The sequence below is a fragment of the Rhopilema esculentum genome, chromosome 14 (genome assembly GCF_057945365.1).
Source record: "Rhopilema esculentum isolate cy_ngs chromosome 14, ASM5794536v1, whole genome shotgun sequence".
Lineage (NCBI taxonomy): Eukaryota > Metazoa > Cnidaria > Scyphozoa > Rhizostomeae > Rhizostomatidae > Rhopilema > Rhopilema esculentum.
In genome coordinates, this window is record NC_142828.1 from 4,386,134 (window position 1) to 4,401,767 (window position 15,634).

Genomic DNA, 15,634 nt, shown 5'->3' on the forward strand with positions numbered 1-15,634 from the left:
TTCTTGTATCGTAGAATATGAAATAATTGAAGTGATATTTTCCGTTTAAATATCAAAACAAAATTTACCAATTAACTACATGTCGTCGAGTACATTAAATATTAGAGATGGCATGACTGAAAGCTAGAAAGAAACGTCTTTCCACATCTCTGACATTGTTTCTTTCTCTTCTAGACTTGCATTGCGTTACTGTCATCAAGTGATGCCCAGATTCCGGCTGCCATAGCTCGTCTCTTATTTAGGGGTCTCGAGAGATTGGTTGTATCTTTTGCAATTGGGAGAAACTCTTGCGATCGTTTAGCAAAAGTTGCACAGAATAGGTAAGGGTTCGTAAAATTATAGACTTGCAGCCCCCCTCCCCCGTGAGTAGGTCCCTATCAATTTAACCAAATGGATTTAAATAGTTTTAATGAGCTCTCCCCTTGAATCCACCACTCTTAAATGCCGGGTTTTTCATTTTAACAAGATAGAAGTGTCCTTTAAGTTTCTTAAAAGCCTAGTAACAATTTTGTTAAAAGTAAAGTTTCAGTATTTAAATCTGAAACGTCAAGGAAATGCTGATACACTTTTCTCTTGAAAATTCCCAGTGATGTTGACTGTCTAATGTTAAGTGGAAGCATTCCATATTTTACTTCCTTTTATTGATATTGACTGATCAACCTTTTTCAGTTTTGAGCTGGGCACATACAGGTTTTTGTGTGATGAACTTCTCGTCAATCGCTGAAAATATGTTTCTAACAAGCACCCTTAGCTGGAAAGATTTTAAGTATGCGTGCGCTAGCGGATTTCTGATTTGTTGAAATGTTTAAACAAGAAGGAAGAACGAGGCTGAAATTCTCTCACGTAAAAGACAAGATCTTTTGACTTAAAATGTGTATTGCTAGCCTCTATATATGAAAAGAGCCTCCGTGTTGTTGTCAAAGAGTAGTTTGATTCAGTTTAATTACCTTACACAGTAACACGGCTTCCAATGTTTCATAGACTCGACCGTACAATCAAAATTGCATAAAAATGTGTTTCGATATTTTAAACTGTTACAAGAAAAAGTAACAAAACTCCTTCTTAAGGCAGTGTCTTCTGTTTCATCAAAAAATAAATTTTCAATTTCAGTCTGCAAACTGACAATCCGGATCGAATGATTGCTGCCCTTGGTCTGCTCTGTACATGTATGTACACAGGTAAGAAGTTCATTTGATAAAGTCACTTCCGTAGTTTGATTGTACCATATAAGCCATACACTCATTTTTTTATAAGAAATTGGCTATAAGAAACGAGTACTGGACAGTCAGAAGAGATTAAGAAACTTCAGTACTCGAAGCAAAATAAAGAAACTATTAAATCGTGATAAAACTGAGAACAGAGGAATTTTGTAAAATCCAAGAACATGATTGTCCTGTTGGTCTAGAACTTAAGACACAAGGAATAAAAATATACTTCCCACATCTAAATACAGCATCAGAACGGAAGCGAATCTCTTGACATGATAAAAAAGGCCACGAACATTTCATAACATCAGTCATGACAAATCGTAATTAAGAAACTCTTAAGAAACAGTGAGTATTGAAAATCCCAGGACATTAAGAAACTGGAGTGCTCAACAATGACCTTTGTTTCTCATAAAAAATGAATGTATTGTATCATATGCTAGAAAAAATAAAGAAATATAATTTTACTAGAAAACTTAACAAAATATGGTCATGTAAAAGCAAGTCTTTAATGAAAGGGCCCTTTTTAACAAATAAAGGAGGGTTTCAAAACCTTCAAAGCATTTTTTCAAATTTAAAGATGATTCTTTGATTACGTGTCCAGTTTCTACGCCCTAGAAAAAGATTTTTCGTTCATTTTTTCACCTCATTTCAGTATTGAAACAAGCCAATGATTTATGTATGCTATATCTATCGGTTTTGTTTATCGGCAGAGCAAAAAACCGAAGTTGAAAGTTGGGTTTATAAATGGAATTTTTTTTAGCATCCTTCATGTAACGTATTCGACCATTTATCAAATAAATTCAAGTAAACAGAAAGCTGTAATTTTACTCTCATTGGAATTTTTCAATGTTAGGGAAAAATTTGAAAACCAATTCGGTTTCCTATTTATCCTCTGCCTTAACTTGGCTTCATGATTACAAAAAAAATTATTCGACTTGTTTATCTTCTCAAGACAATGATCTGCAAATTTATTGCAATAAGAAGAAACTGCAATGACTAGCCGATCGTTAAATATGAATGCTTTTCAAATTTTTGAGAAGCAAATGTATCAGGAGATTTATTAAGCAAAACGGTTTTGGCAGAGGAATAGAAAAGGCATCATTAGGACCTTAAAGATTTTAGCAACTCATTTCTTTTGCTTTTCCATTCAGATCCTTGCTTTCTTATACCGTCATTTTGCAATTAAGGCTCCTTTTTATACACATTTCGGTATGCAGTCTTGTTATTGTGTGTTGGATCTTCATTTTCAATTTGTATCACAGGGAAAGAAGGCCAGCAAAATGCTGCGCAGCCTGATCAGGATGGCCAACAGTTTGCTCCGATCGCTGATTCTCAGTTGCTGATGATGGAAAGACTTGGAGTTCTTTTTACAAGGTAGTGGCATTTTTCTTACTAGGAGCGAAACCAAACTTTTTTTCGGAAGGATACTGAAATTATTCTCGCCGACAAAAAGGGCCTGTTTCACTCTTCAGGGGTGTGGTCATAAAATAAATAATTTTATCTTTTGCTTTAATGAATTTCTATTGCAATATTCATCATTTGAAAAATTTGATTTCGTTACCATTGTTGCTAAAGGTTTCAATTATGCTACAGAAAGGGAAACACTTCTTCGTTTGTCCGACAAAAATTCTTTGTTTGCTAATGGACAAAGTATTTGGGGGATACAGCATCCTCCGTACAACCCCTCCCCTTGGTGGTGCCCCTGTTTTTTAAGATTTAGCACTTCATTTTTTCTTTATAATTCGTTTTGGCTTATCTCTCTAAGAAGCTAAATTCTTTATGCATAGAAAATGTAAAGATTGCTGTTAACCGATCAGTTGGGAAGTGTTCGATGCCGTGTAGAGATATACCCGCTTTTGTATGACACAGGGTATTTCTAAGTTGCTACTCAGAGTTTCACGCTTATTGTTGGCATCAAGCCCCAAATCTTTAGAAATCGTGCATAGACATCCAGTTACCTATCGAATTAAGTGTTGAAGTTGCAGCATAGAATTCTCCTATTGTTTAGATCGAGGCATGTAAAGAAGTCACATATTTTAACGATATCTAAATAATCTCAAGGAATGATTTTTGAGAGACGTGCTCCATGGCCTCAAATGTTGTACCAGGCATCGATAAATCAGATTGAAATTTATTCTCAGGACCTTCACAATTATCGAGACAACTTAAGATAAGAGTGTCGCTCCGTTTATTGGTTAATCGAAACAAAGGAAAATTTAAATTGCATTGAGATTTCAGTTTACTAGATTGTCACGCTTATTTTCACTATTCATTGATTTGTCATTAATCACGTGATTTGTTTACAGGATGAGAAAAGGAACAGCATCCGAGGCTGCTCTGATCGCGAAAATCCTTCCCAGCATGCTCTTGGATTTCCTTCCCGTTCAGGAGGTCATGAACAGAATATTTAGCGAGTTTCTGTCGAGCCAGCAGCCGCATCCTGAACTCATCGCCAAAGTTGCATTCGAGGTAGGACATTAGTAAGAATTTTCAGAGATAATGTTTATCTGTAATTTTTTGGTACTTTTTCCTTTCATTCGTCTTGAGAGATTAAAAGAGTCCTATCGTTGAATATCTATTATTCACTTAGATTTACCTATCTGTGTCAGTAATGTATCTGCGGGGATCTGAAGGCGTGTAAATTAATGCATAGAGAATTCAACGTTTTCACATGAAAAGATTAGCATAACAGGTCAAGATACCGGGTAATTTCTCCTGACTTCTTCCTGATTAATACAGACAGACCCCAACAAGGGAATGCTTTCCTTTTCTAGAGAACTCGTAAACGCCCCATTTTTTAAAGAATTTAATTACCGCCCCAGATGAAAATAGAGGATTTACTGTATTGTTTCCAAGAAATGAAAATGGCTCCAATGCCTAACCCTTTAAGAATCTCCTATACGCCCTGCCCTGTAAAAACCCCCAATCTTTTTAGTATTCATGGTGCATCTCACATTCCTTACTGCGTAATTGCCATTTCGACCGGGAGTGCCTCAATCCCACCATCTGGCTTCCAACGTCATAAGTGACATACATACCAGCCTCTTAAATGAGAGTTATCGTACATCCTCTGATTGAATCAAGTATGTACAGTAACCTAACTCATTGGAGCCAAAAATGCTGGCCAACCTTAATCTGTTCCAACCCCCTTTCTTCAAGTGCAAGCCGATGGATCTTTTTGCTACCTTAGAAAGCAAAGACAAAATGGCAATGAAAAATTAAGGTGGATCTGATAAATTAGGAAACTAATTAAATTGCCACTAGCATGGGAGTAATTTCCGGCTGTTGCTTTTGCTAGGTTTTTGATGAGCTTCACGGCAAAGGCCAACAAGAAGCTGTTAGAAGCTGGATCATTCTTTCCCTAGGAAGTTTTGTACAAAGGTGAGTGATATGTTTTTATGCCGAATGAGATGTAAATTAACATTTTATGTGATAGGAGAACAGGATTTGGAGAAAAACCTGAGAGAAATTGTGGGTTAGTTACACAACCGAGGCAGACGTGACCTGGAGGCTCAGTTTGTAGAGAAGTTTGTAGAGGTCCTGGGCTCGAGACCTTCCCTTTATCGTGTCACTCGTTTAAATTTTATCCGAGTAAACATTATCAATATCTCCTTAATATTTCCTGGTACTGTTTATTAGCACAAAACTGCCTGCATACCGTCGTTCAATCTCCTTCCAGGTAGGCTGCTAAACATGGTCTGCTAAAGTACAGGCAACCCTTACCTGTACTATAGCTAGAGCCTTTTATTCTTGCTCAAGATTATATGTTTACTGGTTTGTTATATGGTGCTGGATACCGCATCTGAGTTTTACGCTAAATGTGACAATCAGCATTTTGTTCATATGTATTTCAAAGCAATTATGAAAAGCAAGCTGTTTCTATCTTCTTACTACCTGCCTCTTTATAAGCCTAGGTTCCTTTTTTCTTTGTTTTGGTTTATATCAAAAGTTGAGTTATTTTTCTATGTAAAATATCTTTATATTTTAGAACACCGCTGGCCATGGCAATCTGGAGTCTCAATTGCTTCTTGATAAGTGGCACTATAAATCCATGGCTGCAGTCCTTGTATCCCTTTCGTCTTCGTGCTTTCTGTGTGTTTTTAATATCATCTTCAGTCACAGAAAGCATTTAACACAATATTAATATCTATATTTAGCAGTGCGTATGGCTGAAAGTCGCTGGGCCATCAGGCCACCATTATGTATTGTACTCACAGTCCAACTTCAGCTGTATTGTACACAAGGGGCCGCTGCTTTTTGTGCCTAAAAGGATTAAGATCTTTCTAAAGAACTTATGTACAAACGGATATGATAGGCTGATTGCCAGTTAATTGTTGGAAATCGAGGAATATCAGAGAGTTGACAAAGCAGGATATGATGCTTTGTATCTTGAATATTTGTACCACAAGCACGAATGTGACACGAATGCATATCTTGATTCAGGGTTATGCTCGAATCTGAGCCTATTTTGTGAGAGGTTTCCCTCGAAAAAACGAGATGCATAAAAGACGCTCTTGTTACGCTTTATAACTTACTTAGATATAAATTCACAAACAAAAGATGATTAAGGAATAAGAACATGTAAAGGGTCCATTCATTTGATTATACACGAAAACGAGACTGCGGATACTAAATTGTCCAATCATATTAGAGGAGGCTATTCCTGTTCCAATTTGATGGGAGGGGGGGGGGGGGATTTCAAGGGGAGTTTTATGACATGTTTTATGACATATCATCATAAAAAATTTATTTAACCAACTAAAAAGTTAAATTTTTTGTAGGGTATAATTGCCAAATGTTTTCGCTTGCAATATTTTAGACGTTTTTTGTATCGCTGTCTATGGCCTTAATTTGTCAAACAGATTTCCATATATTTTAAGCAGAAAGGGAAAACTTGGCAAACAAGATCAAAAGATTTTCTGCATGTTGGCTCTGGATTTCTATCAAAACCAGGTATGTGTCTTGCTACTTCGACAATGATCCAGCAAATCTTCTAGGTTTCCAAGAAAATCTTACCTGGACACATCATTTTGTTCTTTTAAAGAAACGTTTAATCTCAACACCAACTTTAAAGCCATTGTGTAAATAAAGGAAAGGTCACAATAGCAGGCTGCTCGATAGACTCCGACCGAATTCTTGCCGCGAAAAATTGATTAAGAATATAGCAAATAAGGGACGCTGCAACGCGACAATTAATCGCCCCGGCATACGGGGCTTCATCAAAGCAAAATTAAATTGTGCAAACATTAAAATCGGCGATTGTGGTGTCTGATTGGTGGATGTGAAGCCATCACTGTCAGTACATGTAAATATCATCAAACCTTGTAGACAGTGGAGGCAGTGAGGCTCACTTCCTTGAAATTCACTTTCATTCATTGCGATGAAAGCTCTTTTGTTTCGAATCCTGCCCTTTCCTAGTGTCTATTGGTTGCTTACAATTGCCTATCAAGTTTTTTTGCGTCAATCTGGGAGCTCTACTTTTCAGAAACGGATATGTTGTCTGGTTTTGTAGCACTGGGCTATGATAATTTAGTCGAAAGAAAGTCTTCTTTTTGCAAATTGATATGTAATGTCTGATACAATGGACGGATTGTCCAGAATTTTTGAAGGTAGCTCCATGTCAAGGACTTTGTAAGGGACATCAACCGATTTTAAAAGGAAATTCTCTTTAGAATTCTATTATTCCATACATTAATATCTTCAGATTCTAAACTATATTCAGCTTTAGTGCTATTTGCTTCCAAGCCATAGATGATTCAAGAAAGAACGGCTATCTATGCTTACTATAATAGGATGTCGTCCAGTTGTGAACAAACATAAGTAGTTTAGTTGAATCTTTTTATTTCTTCGACAAAGTACGGAACATTCCGTATCAGCTACAGCTCTGAAGGGATAATTTTACTGATATCTTACATAGATTATGGAACCTGACGAAAAAAGAATGTTTTTAAGCACTTTCCAAAGAAAATCAACGGAAGTTGCTGCTTATCAGGAACTGGTGGAGTGCTGCCTTCGAGTTGATGCAGACAAGTCAGGCGAAAGCTTGTAATTGAGACAATATTCAGTTATGGCGAGCTAGAGAAGCCTTTTAATATAGTTCCTGGGCAGAGGCCTGATGACACAGTTATCTTCAGGAACAAGTATGCTGCTTCACAGTTCATCCTCTATCACTGGCAACGAAAGAAACTGATGCTTTAAATTCATTTTCCATATTCTACGATCCTAAACACAGCTGTGGAGAGAAACACAGCAAGTAGCAGGCATAAATTGTCCCACACATACCCCTGATTCAAAGTTTGTGTGCTTCCTCCCCTCCCCAATTCAAAGTTTGAGTTAAAGAAAATGATATATATGTCAATATTGAAAAAAGGAGGGTGGGGCGCTCATCTCATACCGTCGTCCGTACGCCTAGTAAAAAAGTTTATTCTCTTGATAACGAGTACATGCTCCAAACGTGGTGTTTTTAACGGCCTATTTCATTTTGTTACTTAATTTATTCGCTCATTATATTGGACAACAACCCAATCACACGCCAACCCGAGTTTCTCATAATCGTGTTAGACGCCGCCTTTGATCAGACGAGGATTAAAGAGGTAAATTTGGAGATAAGTTATTGTGGGTCTGAGATCTTTTGCTTCCAGCAACATATTTTTATGGGCTTTTTATGATCCATGTCTGTTGTTGCTAACGATCGTAGAAGAAGAATGTGGAAGAGCTAGTACCTGATAATAAACATGTGTTATCCAGCCTCAACTGGATGCTGACATTGTGGCCTACAGTCTTTGTTATAAATGATAATAAAATGTAGAGTTTAATACTGTACATGATGATATTTGTTGATTGAATTTATTAAAGCCAATTTTAAATGCTTCAAGGCTCAGTGTCATCTTGCTGCCCAAAAATAACAAAACACTTAAATTTAAACCGGATGTATAAAATTATATTCTTGTGAAAATTATTACGTTTTTCTAGCATTATTTGAGTTTAAGCAGCACTATTTCGAGCCAGCAAGCTAATTTTGCTTTGAAAATATATGTAGAAAAGATTAGTTAATTTATTATTTTTCATTACATTGATGTAATTATTTTCTTTGTATTAAGGAAGGTGATCTCTATAATTTAGGCAGAATGAATTTGATCGGTGGAGAGAGCCCATATAGAACTTGCTTCCTTTATCTACAAATGAAATGATTGTTTGTGCGAGCAATTATTCGCACGAGAAATTACGTCGTGCCACGAAGTATTTACTCAAAAATTTTGTCTGTGTCTGCAAACACAGATTCAGAATTTAGTTTCGCAGAGGGGACAGTTATACGAAAAACATCAGCTAACTGGTCGCAGATATAACTGAAAACATAAACTACATCTTGTTACACATGCCACCACATTTTGATTACAATTGCTTTAAAATTTTTGCTTCTGTTGACTGCATGGACCTACCCTGGGTACCAGACTCCAGGGTAGCATGGACCTTTCTCTCGTTAGTACTATTTTCAGTTTCAATTAAGCTTCCAATATATATTGATTCTGTTCAATTGTCGTCCTTTCCCTCACTGTTTTATACTCTTCAGTATTCCTCACTGTTTTCGCGTTGGATATCAGATTCTTATTCCAAGTGTCGATGGAACCTCTCTGTTTAGGTCTTTTAGTTTGTTCACATCATTTATTATCCGGCTGATGTCAGCTGCATGCTGCTGAAATGTTGGTGTTTACATTTTTGCTAGTAGTACGAAACGCGTGTGATGGAGAATGCTGGCTGTAGAGTTTCTACTTAATATATTAAACAGAGTATTGGGCTTAGACAGTCTCCCTGGCGGACTCCAATGTTTGTGTTCATTACTTTTCCGATGGTTTCTCCGACCATAGATTCAGTATAACATTACCAGTTGATTTTTTCATAACATGTAGATTATCTTGATCAAGAGGTTATATAAAAATAGAGCGTATATTCTTTCCTAGTTGTCGAATCTTGTCTTCTGTTGCTCGGCTCGTTTCTTTTTGATTAACTTGACAACGAGTGCGTGCTTGAAATCTCGTGATTTTAACAGTGTTAACAGATTTAAGATAAATTGAATTGCTTAATCAGTTGAAAAAATCATTAGAAAGTGGGAACTTTGAGCTACATCACATTTCAAAATGATTCGCGAATCTACTCTTCAGTCATGCAACTTGAGGCCAGTTTTCACCCAATTTTCTAGACTTTGTAAAAGAGAAATCAGAGTCCTCCAGGTTGCTTGAAAATTTTTCATGGAAAAAGCGAAAACTGCTCTCTTTCGAGCACTTCTTCTATGCCACGATTTCTTGTCAACTTTTCCATTATTCTTGCAAACTCAGTATCGATTAGCTTAATTTTTTTTCAAACCAGTTGTCATTTCATTTTGGAAAACAAAGCACTTACAAACATTATTATTACATACAAGGCAGTTTGTATGCGGCATACTTACATTGAAAAAACAATTACAAGTGCAAAAAACAATTGTACACAACATAAATATGACCGTGATTGCGACGATGTTGAATAATGCTGATGAGGATGACAAAAGTGGTGATGACGTTGATAATGGCAATAAAGATTGTAGTGATGGTGGTTGAGATAGAATACTAGATGGAAAGAGGTTCTGGGTTAGGCCAAGGTTTGTTTCTACGGCAGAATACAATATAGGTGCATCGAGTTATGACCTTTGATAAACCAAGATTGATGTAACGTCGATGGGAATTTTCAACAGCAAGATTGTCCAGCATATCTGTTAAAGTAGAACACGATTGCTCAAAGATGCCGAGAGAACTAATTGAGAGGTTGACAAATTTAACGGACTTGTACGAACTGCTACGAGTTTTTAAGAGAGATTTGTACTTATAATAATGGAAACTTTTCATTTTCAATTCAATTGCACGTTTTTTTTATAAGAAACTAAGGTTCGGTGCTGGTAGGCAGTTTCTTAAACTTTCTGGCCATTTTGCTATCAAAAGTTTCTTACATGTTTCTTAAATTTCTCAAGTAATGAATTTTTTAAACGTGCTTCCAAGGTAAAGTAAATAGTTCACTCGCATTTAGAGATAAGCTAACAAAGTGATCAAGGAATTCTGTTTTCGTAGAATGTTGAGATCTATAAACAGTTAAGCCCATTGAGCTTCATCAATGTCAAGTTGAAGTCAGAACCGAGGGGCAATTAACTCTTGCAAATAGCGTACAAGATTTTCCCTTAAACAAAAGGATTTCCAGAGATTTTCATATAAACAATAGGATTTTCACAAAGGTGTACGAGATTTTCTTGGAGTGATTTGCCCCTCGGTCAGAACAAATTTTTAAATGGAAACTTCTTGAGCGTGCAATTTACTGAGAATGAATGAAAACTGCATGTCAAGTGTAGTGTTGCAATATACAGCGATGTTCCAAGTCAAGACTGTTTCGAGTGTCAAATCGGAAAATTAAAACTGGAAATTATGAAATTTTCTTACATTTTTCTCAATTTGGGTAGGGTTGTTTCTTAACTTTCGAAAAATTGAGCCTACCGTTTCTTATAACCTGTTTCCTATAAAAAATGCGTGTAAAACGACAATTACAAATTTCACTATTACAAAGGTAATTTGCAATTGGCTAGCGTAGGTTTACAAAGAAAAAGACTATCACAAGCACAAACATTAATTAACAAGAATTAACATAATTAACATAATTAACATAATAAACATAAAGAAATTAACAAAATAGAAAAAAGTGTTTTCCTCTTTGTTTGTTTTTTAAGTTGACAGTAGCAGAGATCGTTAGAATTGAAGAATTTCAGGATTATTCCAAGACTTATTTCTGTGGCAGAAAATGTAATAGGTAGTAAAAGTTGATAATTCCCTTTTTACAATTTTCAATGACAGAAGTTGGAAAGTTAAAAAGATTTCCAAAGAATAGACCATCTTTGCTTAGTTAAAATTAATTTTACAGACAACAGGATAATTCTTATTTTCTGTAAGCCTTTTTCTTTTTTTAAAGAAGCGTTTTTTGAAATTTTCTGCGCATGTTTAAATTTTGTGGTAAAATGTGTTTTCATTTACATCAAATGAGAACAGGAGAAAAAAATTAAATAAAAGTCTTTCAGAATTCATCGCATACAAATAATGTTCTTTTCTTGAAAGTAAAAATAGAAGTGGAGGTGCGGGGTTTCGAACCCCGGGCCTCTCGCATGCAAAGCGAGCGCTCTACCACTGAGCTACACCCCCGGCGATTTATACTCGCACTCAAGGTCTGACGAAACCATGAAGGAGTGAAGTTTGTCAACATTACGCGTATCCAGACGCGAGCAAAGGAGGCAATGATATCGGCGAAAGAAAGACTACAATTCGGAATGAAATAGGAACTTATGGCAGTGACTGAATTGGAATCGAAAACAGCCCAACCATTCAGAACTCCGCATAACCACGAAAAAGATAAGGAGTAGGTAGATGGTTGACATATGATAAGAGAAACGATAGCCTTGATGGCAGTCAACTGCAAAGCATGGCTTTCCACATAAAAAGTTCTGGTTACATTCGAAAAGGTAAGGTCATGCCTGGCCTAAACTTAAGATTATTTATAGAGAAAGTCTTTGAGAATGAGTGATCTTAAATTTAAGCAGAACACTGCACTCGGCAAATGATAGACTAACTGTGATACCATTTTATTTTGGTTTTCGTAATGGGAGCCTCTTTTACTTGAGTTCAAAGAGTAATAGTAAACTTGCTGCACGTTCAGAGCTTCCAGTGAACCATAGATGTTACCCTGGGTACCAGACTCGCTGTATATAAATTTTATTTTATAAATAGTGAGTCTGGTACCCAGGGTAGCATAGATGTATAACGCTGAAAACTACCTTAGGCTTAATAACAAGCAAAGCGAATACAACGAGTCGAAAATAAACAGTTGTGTGGTATATCGTTCATATAAAATCAAAATTCAACGAAGCACATTGCACGGAAATAATACTGTGCACTTAAAATCTAGAGAGATATGGGACCAACTCCCTTGGCGTCGATAGAGCACGCACGTTTAAAAATGTTAAAAACTATTTCAAAAGAAATGCTGATTAAATGACAAAGATAAGTACAGGGCGTCACAATTTTTAAAAGGAGCGGTCCCTGCTAATCTCAAGGGCGCTGCCACAAAAATGTTCCTGAGGGTTCCATCTCCGTACCCCCATTTTCAGCACCTGTCAGATTTTTTCTGCATCCACGTCTGGACACAGACTTGAACTTGAAATATTTTTAAACATTGACACGTTAACTACAGGTACAACTACAGGTACCCTTGCAACAGAGGCAGATACAGAATGAAAGTTGACTAAATGCAATGTTGCCTAAGTAAGTAAAAGTAAATAAACAGCATGGCTGTTCCGTGGCTAAATAATAAAGCATCTATCGTGCCGTGATATACACTCTCCCTTTTTATAAGAACCAGTAAATTTAAGTTCAGGCTGTGTGTTCTTAACTTTTTCGAAAATCTGAGGCTGGATTGCTCTTAATTTGTTCTTAAATTAATAGGTTATAAGCAGGGTGATTGCTAGCTTTTTCGCTCTAGGAAGGTGTTCAGAAGATGCTCTCTTAAAAGATTTTGAAAAAAGCTCTCTTGTTTTGCAAAAAGTAGGGGGGAGGGGCATGCCCTGTGTTCATTTCCTTCTTGCATCAAACACACTTTACTTTCCGTCTATACTTTCGCTGCCGATCAATACTTCAGACTTCATCTCGAGGCGAAGATAAACATCATGTGCGCGTCGAGCTCGAGACGAAAGCGCTGATCGGTGGACAGAAATGTATATATGTTGCTGTTGCTTGCCTTGTTTCTGTTTTGTTTTCCCAACTGGGCGGAGATTGTAAAAAAGATAGGGGAAAAAGACCATAAATTCAATAACCATAAAAGTAGCAATAAAAGTGCGATCTAAAGAAAATTTCCAGATTTGCCCGACAAAATCTGCTTTTTTGAAGATTAGGGGGGGTGCAGCACCCCCCATACCCCCCAGCAGTTTCGCCCCTGTGACGTCATAGTGAAAAAATTCTGTGAAATGTTGTCAGTACTTCTATGTCCTATACGAAAAGCTCTAAGTCAGAATTTCAAAGGTCACATTGTCCATTTTGATGTATGATTACTCGTCACTAGTAAAGACTTTCAATGCAAGTGTCTTCTAAACATCGCCTAGCATAATTGCTGATTCTAAATTAATAAAATGTATGAAAACAATCTTTTGGTGTTACAAAACTTAAAAATGGCTTTGAAAAAAGCAAACATTTCAGTATACTAAAGCTTCTTATCTGACACTCTTCGGAGTATAAAACGTCAGAACATAGATCGAAAACTCTACGCTAGGAATATATATATACACAGCCAATCAGAAACGCGAGCACATGACTGTTGAGGTTGACCAATCAGTCCCGCTTGTCAAAGATCAAAACGAACTCCTTCTGTGTACACAATAGCGGTTTTTCATGTAGATAGAATCCAAAACTGGTAGATAGATCGACGATTGGGCTTTGCCAATAATCCGAAATATGTCGCCATTATAGTTTTTTGCACAATCTGGGTTTTCCAGGAAATACTTTAGCGGAATCGTATGTTTTACTTGTTGTTTTTATTCTGCAAGACCGTGGAAGCTGCGTTCAACCATAGTCACGCATATATACCACCACAGCTACGGATGAGCGTTGACCATACCCCTCACCCGTACCCCCTTTAGCTTCTATTCATTATGCAATCAGCAAGCATATTGTCTGTTTTTATGACAGAGACAGGAAATTGCTTTTAACTTGCATATCGTCTTTTTTTTATCAACTTTAAATCATTATCTAAAAAAACCCATATCAAGCGACAATAGTGTGCTGCATCCCAGCTTCACTGATAATGTTCTCGCTTTTTTTCGCAATTCTAAATTTTCGATTGTAACTGCAAGCGTATAAAACGTGGGTCACAGTGCGTCCTAAATGTGATTTTTGTAAACAACTATTCCTTTGTTTTGCTACACGATCATTGAATTGATCATGCCATGTTGACATAAGAATAAATCTTCACGTGCTTATAGAAACGGGAAATAAAAAGAGTGCACTGTGAGGTTATCCAGCGCAGCGCAATCAAGCTGTCATGCGTTTACACAAAGATGAAATCTACAGATTACGCGCATGCACACGTAGAAGTGTATTACCCCCCCCCCCCCCACCTCACAAAAATCGATTTAAGAAACGGAAAGCTTTTAGCCATCTAGTGGGTCGTCGGCAGATAAAAGGTAGTTTAAATGGCGGCAGATAAATGGCGGAATTTAAGACTTTGACACCCCCCCCCCCCCCTCCTCTTGAGCACAATAGCTTGCAGTGGCCTTAGCTATTGAGACAAGCAATGAATAAGAACAACATTCAATAACAGTGAAGAATATTATTAAAGCATAAAATGATATAACAAGAAAATGGCAGTAATTATGCCACTAAACGTGAATACAAAATGCAAGTAGAAGTAGAGTAGAAAATAGAAACGTTAAGTAGTAGAAACGTGAATACAAAATGCAAAAAAGTTTTAAAAAACATTAAACGTTTAAAAGTCGTTACAGTCAAAGGCCTAAATATCCACCAAACTTTAACCAAACATCTTCATCATTTCCCCTGCAATGCCAGCAAAAATATCAACCACGGAAGATTTATCATCGCACAGTCGCATCCTCTTGCAAACTTTTTCTGGCGATTCCCCCCAGTTGATCCTGCCAATCATTGCATTTATGTTGAACTCCGAGCACTGACAGAGAAAGGACAAGTAAGACATATGAGAACATTATCACGCAAATATCATGCGATCAGAAAAAGGAATCTTTTGGCCATGTTATAAAAACAAAAAAAATCATTCGTCGGTTTCAAAAAGGCATGTGCAGCTAGCAAATGTAATTGATATTTCAATCATCAAACAGAAAATATGAAAATAGAAGTAAAGATAAAAAATCGATTACTGCCTTAGCGAAGGAATATTCAACATTCTACCAATAGATCAACTTCAAGACCTCTCTTTTACAACTGCTGCATTATATATAAAAAGTTAAAATCACAAAAGCATAAAATCTATTTTATATTCATAGTGAATTTCATATATTAAGAGCGTTGGTTTTTGAAGCAGCAAACTGGAGTTCGATTCTGCCCAAGATTGGTTGGATACAATTGGGCAGCAATCAATCAACCAATCAATATTTATTTACACGAGATACCTTTCAGCAAAAAAAGAACTATTTATAAAAAAAAGAACTATTAAAAAAAAGAACAATTTGCATATTGCTGCTCTACCAAGATCTCGTGTTTGGATCCTGTGGAAGGTTCGAAAGATACTCTCTAAAACCTGTTTTAAAACGAGCGATGGATTCTTTTTCTCGAATGTTGTTAGGGATATCATTCCAGTTTTTGACATCAGAGAAATAGAAACCTCGCTTTGCATACTCTAAC

At 36.6% G+C, this 15,634-nt stretch overlaps 2 protein-coding genes and 1 non-coding gene across 3 annotated transcripts in view; 1 reads left to right on the forward strand and 2 right to left on the reverse strand.

Moving 5' to 3' along the window:
* The window catches only part of LOC135696378 (huntingtin), a 55,221-nt gene extending 40,403 nt beyond the window's left edge, over nucleotides 1–14,818 (forward strand). Inside the window, exons 55-62 of the mRNA XM_065215750.2 lie at nucleotides 175–320; nucleotides 1,111–1,178; nucleotides 2,471–2,582; nucleotides 3,515–3,677; nucleotides 4,507–4,589; nucleotides 5,197–5,274; nucleotides 6,071–6,161; nucleotides 7,126–14,818. Of these exons, the coding sequence (XP_065071822.2) occupies nucleotides 175–320; nucleotides 1,111–1,178; nucleotides 2,471–2,582; nucleotides 3,515–3,677; nucleotides 4,507–4,589; nucleotides 5,197–5,274; nucleotides 6,071–6,161; nucleotides 7,126–7,257 (873 nt within the window). The 3' untranslated portion in view covers nucleotides 7,258–14,818. The remainder of the gene's footprint in view (nucleotides 1–174; nucleotides 321–1,110; nucleotides 1,179–2,470; nucleotides 2,583–3,514; nucleotides 3,678–4,506; nucleotides 4,590–5,196; nucleotides 5,275–6,070; nucleotides 6,162–7,125) is intronic.
* Nucleotides 11,345–11,416, reverse strand: Trnaa-ugc (transfer RNA alanine (anticodon UGC)). Its single transcript has one exon. It is a non-coding gene; the product is annotated as a tRNA-Ala (tRNA).
* LOC135696381 (uncharacterized) overlaps nucleotides 14,574–15,634 on the reverse strand; it is a 94,610-nt gene continuing 93,549 nt past the window's right edge. Inside the window, exon 21 of the mRNA XM_089112517.1 lies at nucleotides 14,574–14,942. Within this exon, the coding sequence (XP_088968643.1) occupies nucleotides 14,787–14,942 (156 nt within the window). The 3' untranslated portion in view covers nucleotides 14,574–14,786. The remainder of the gene's footprint in view (nucleotides 14,943–15,634) is intronic.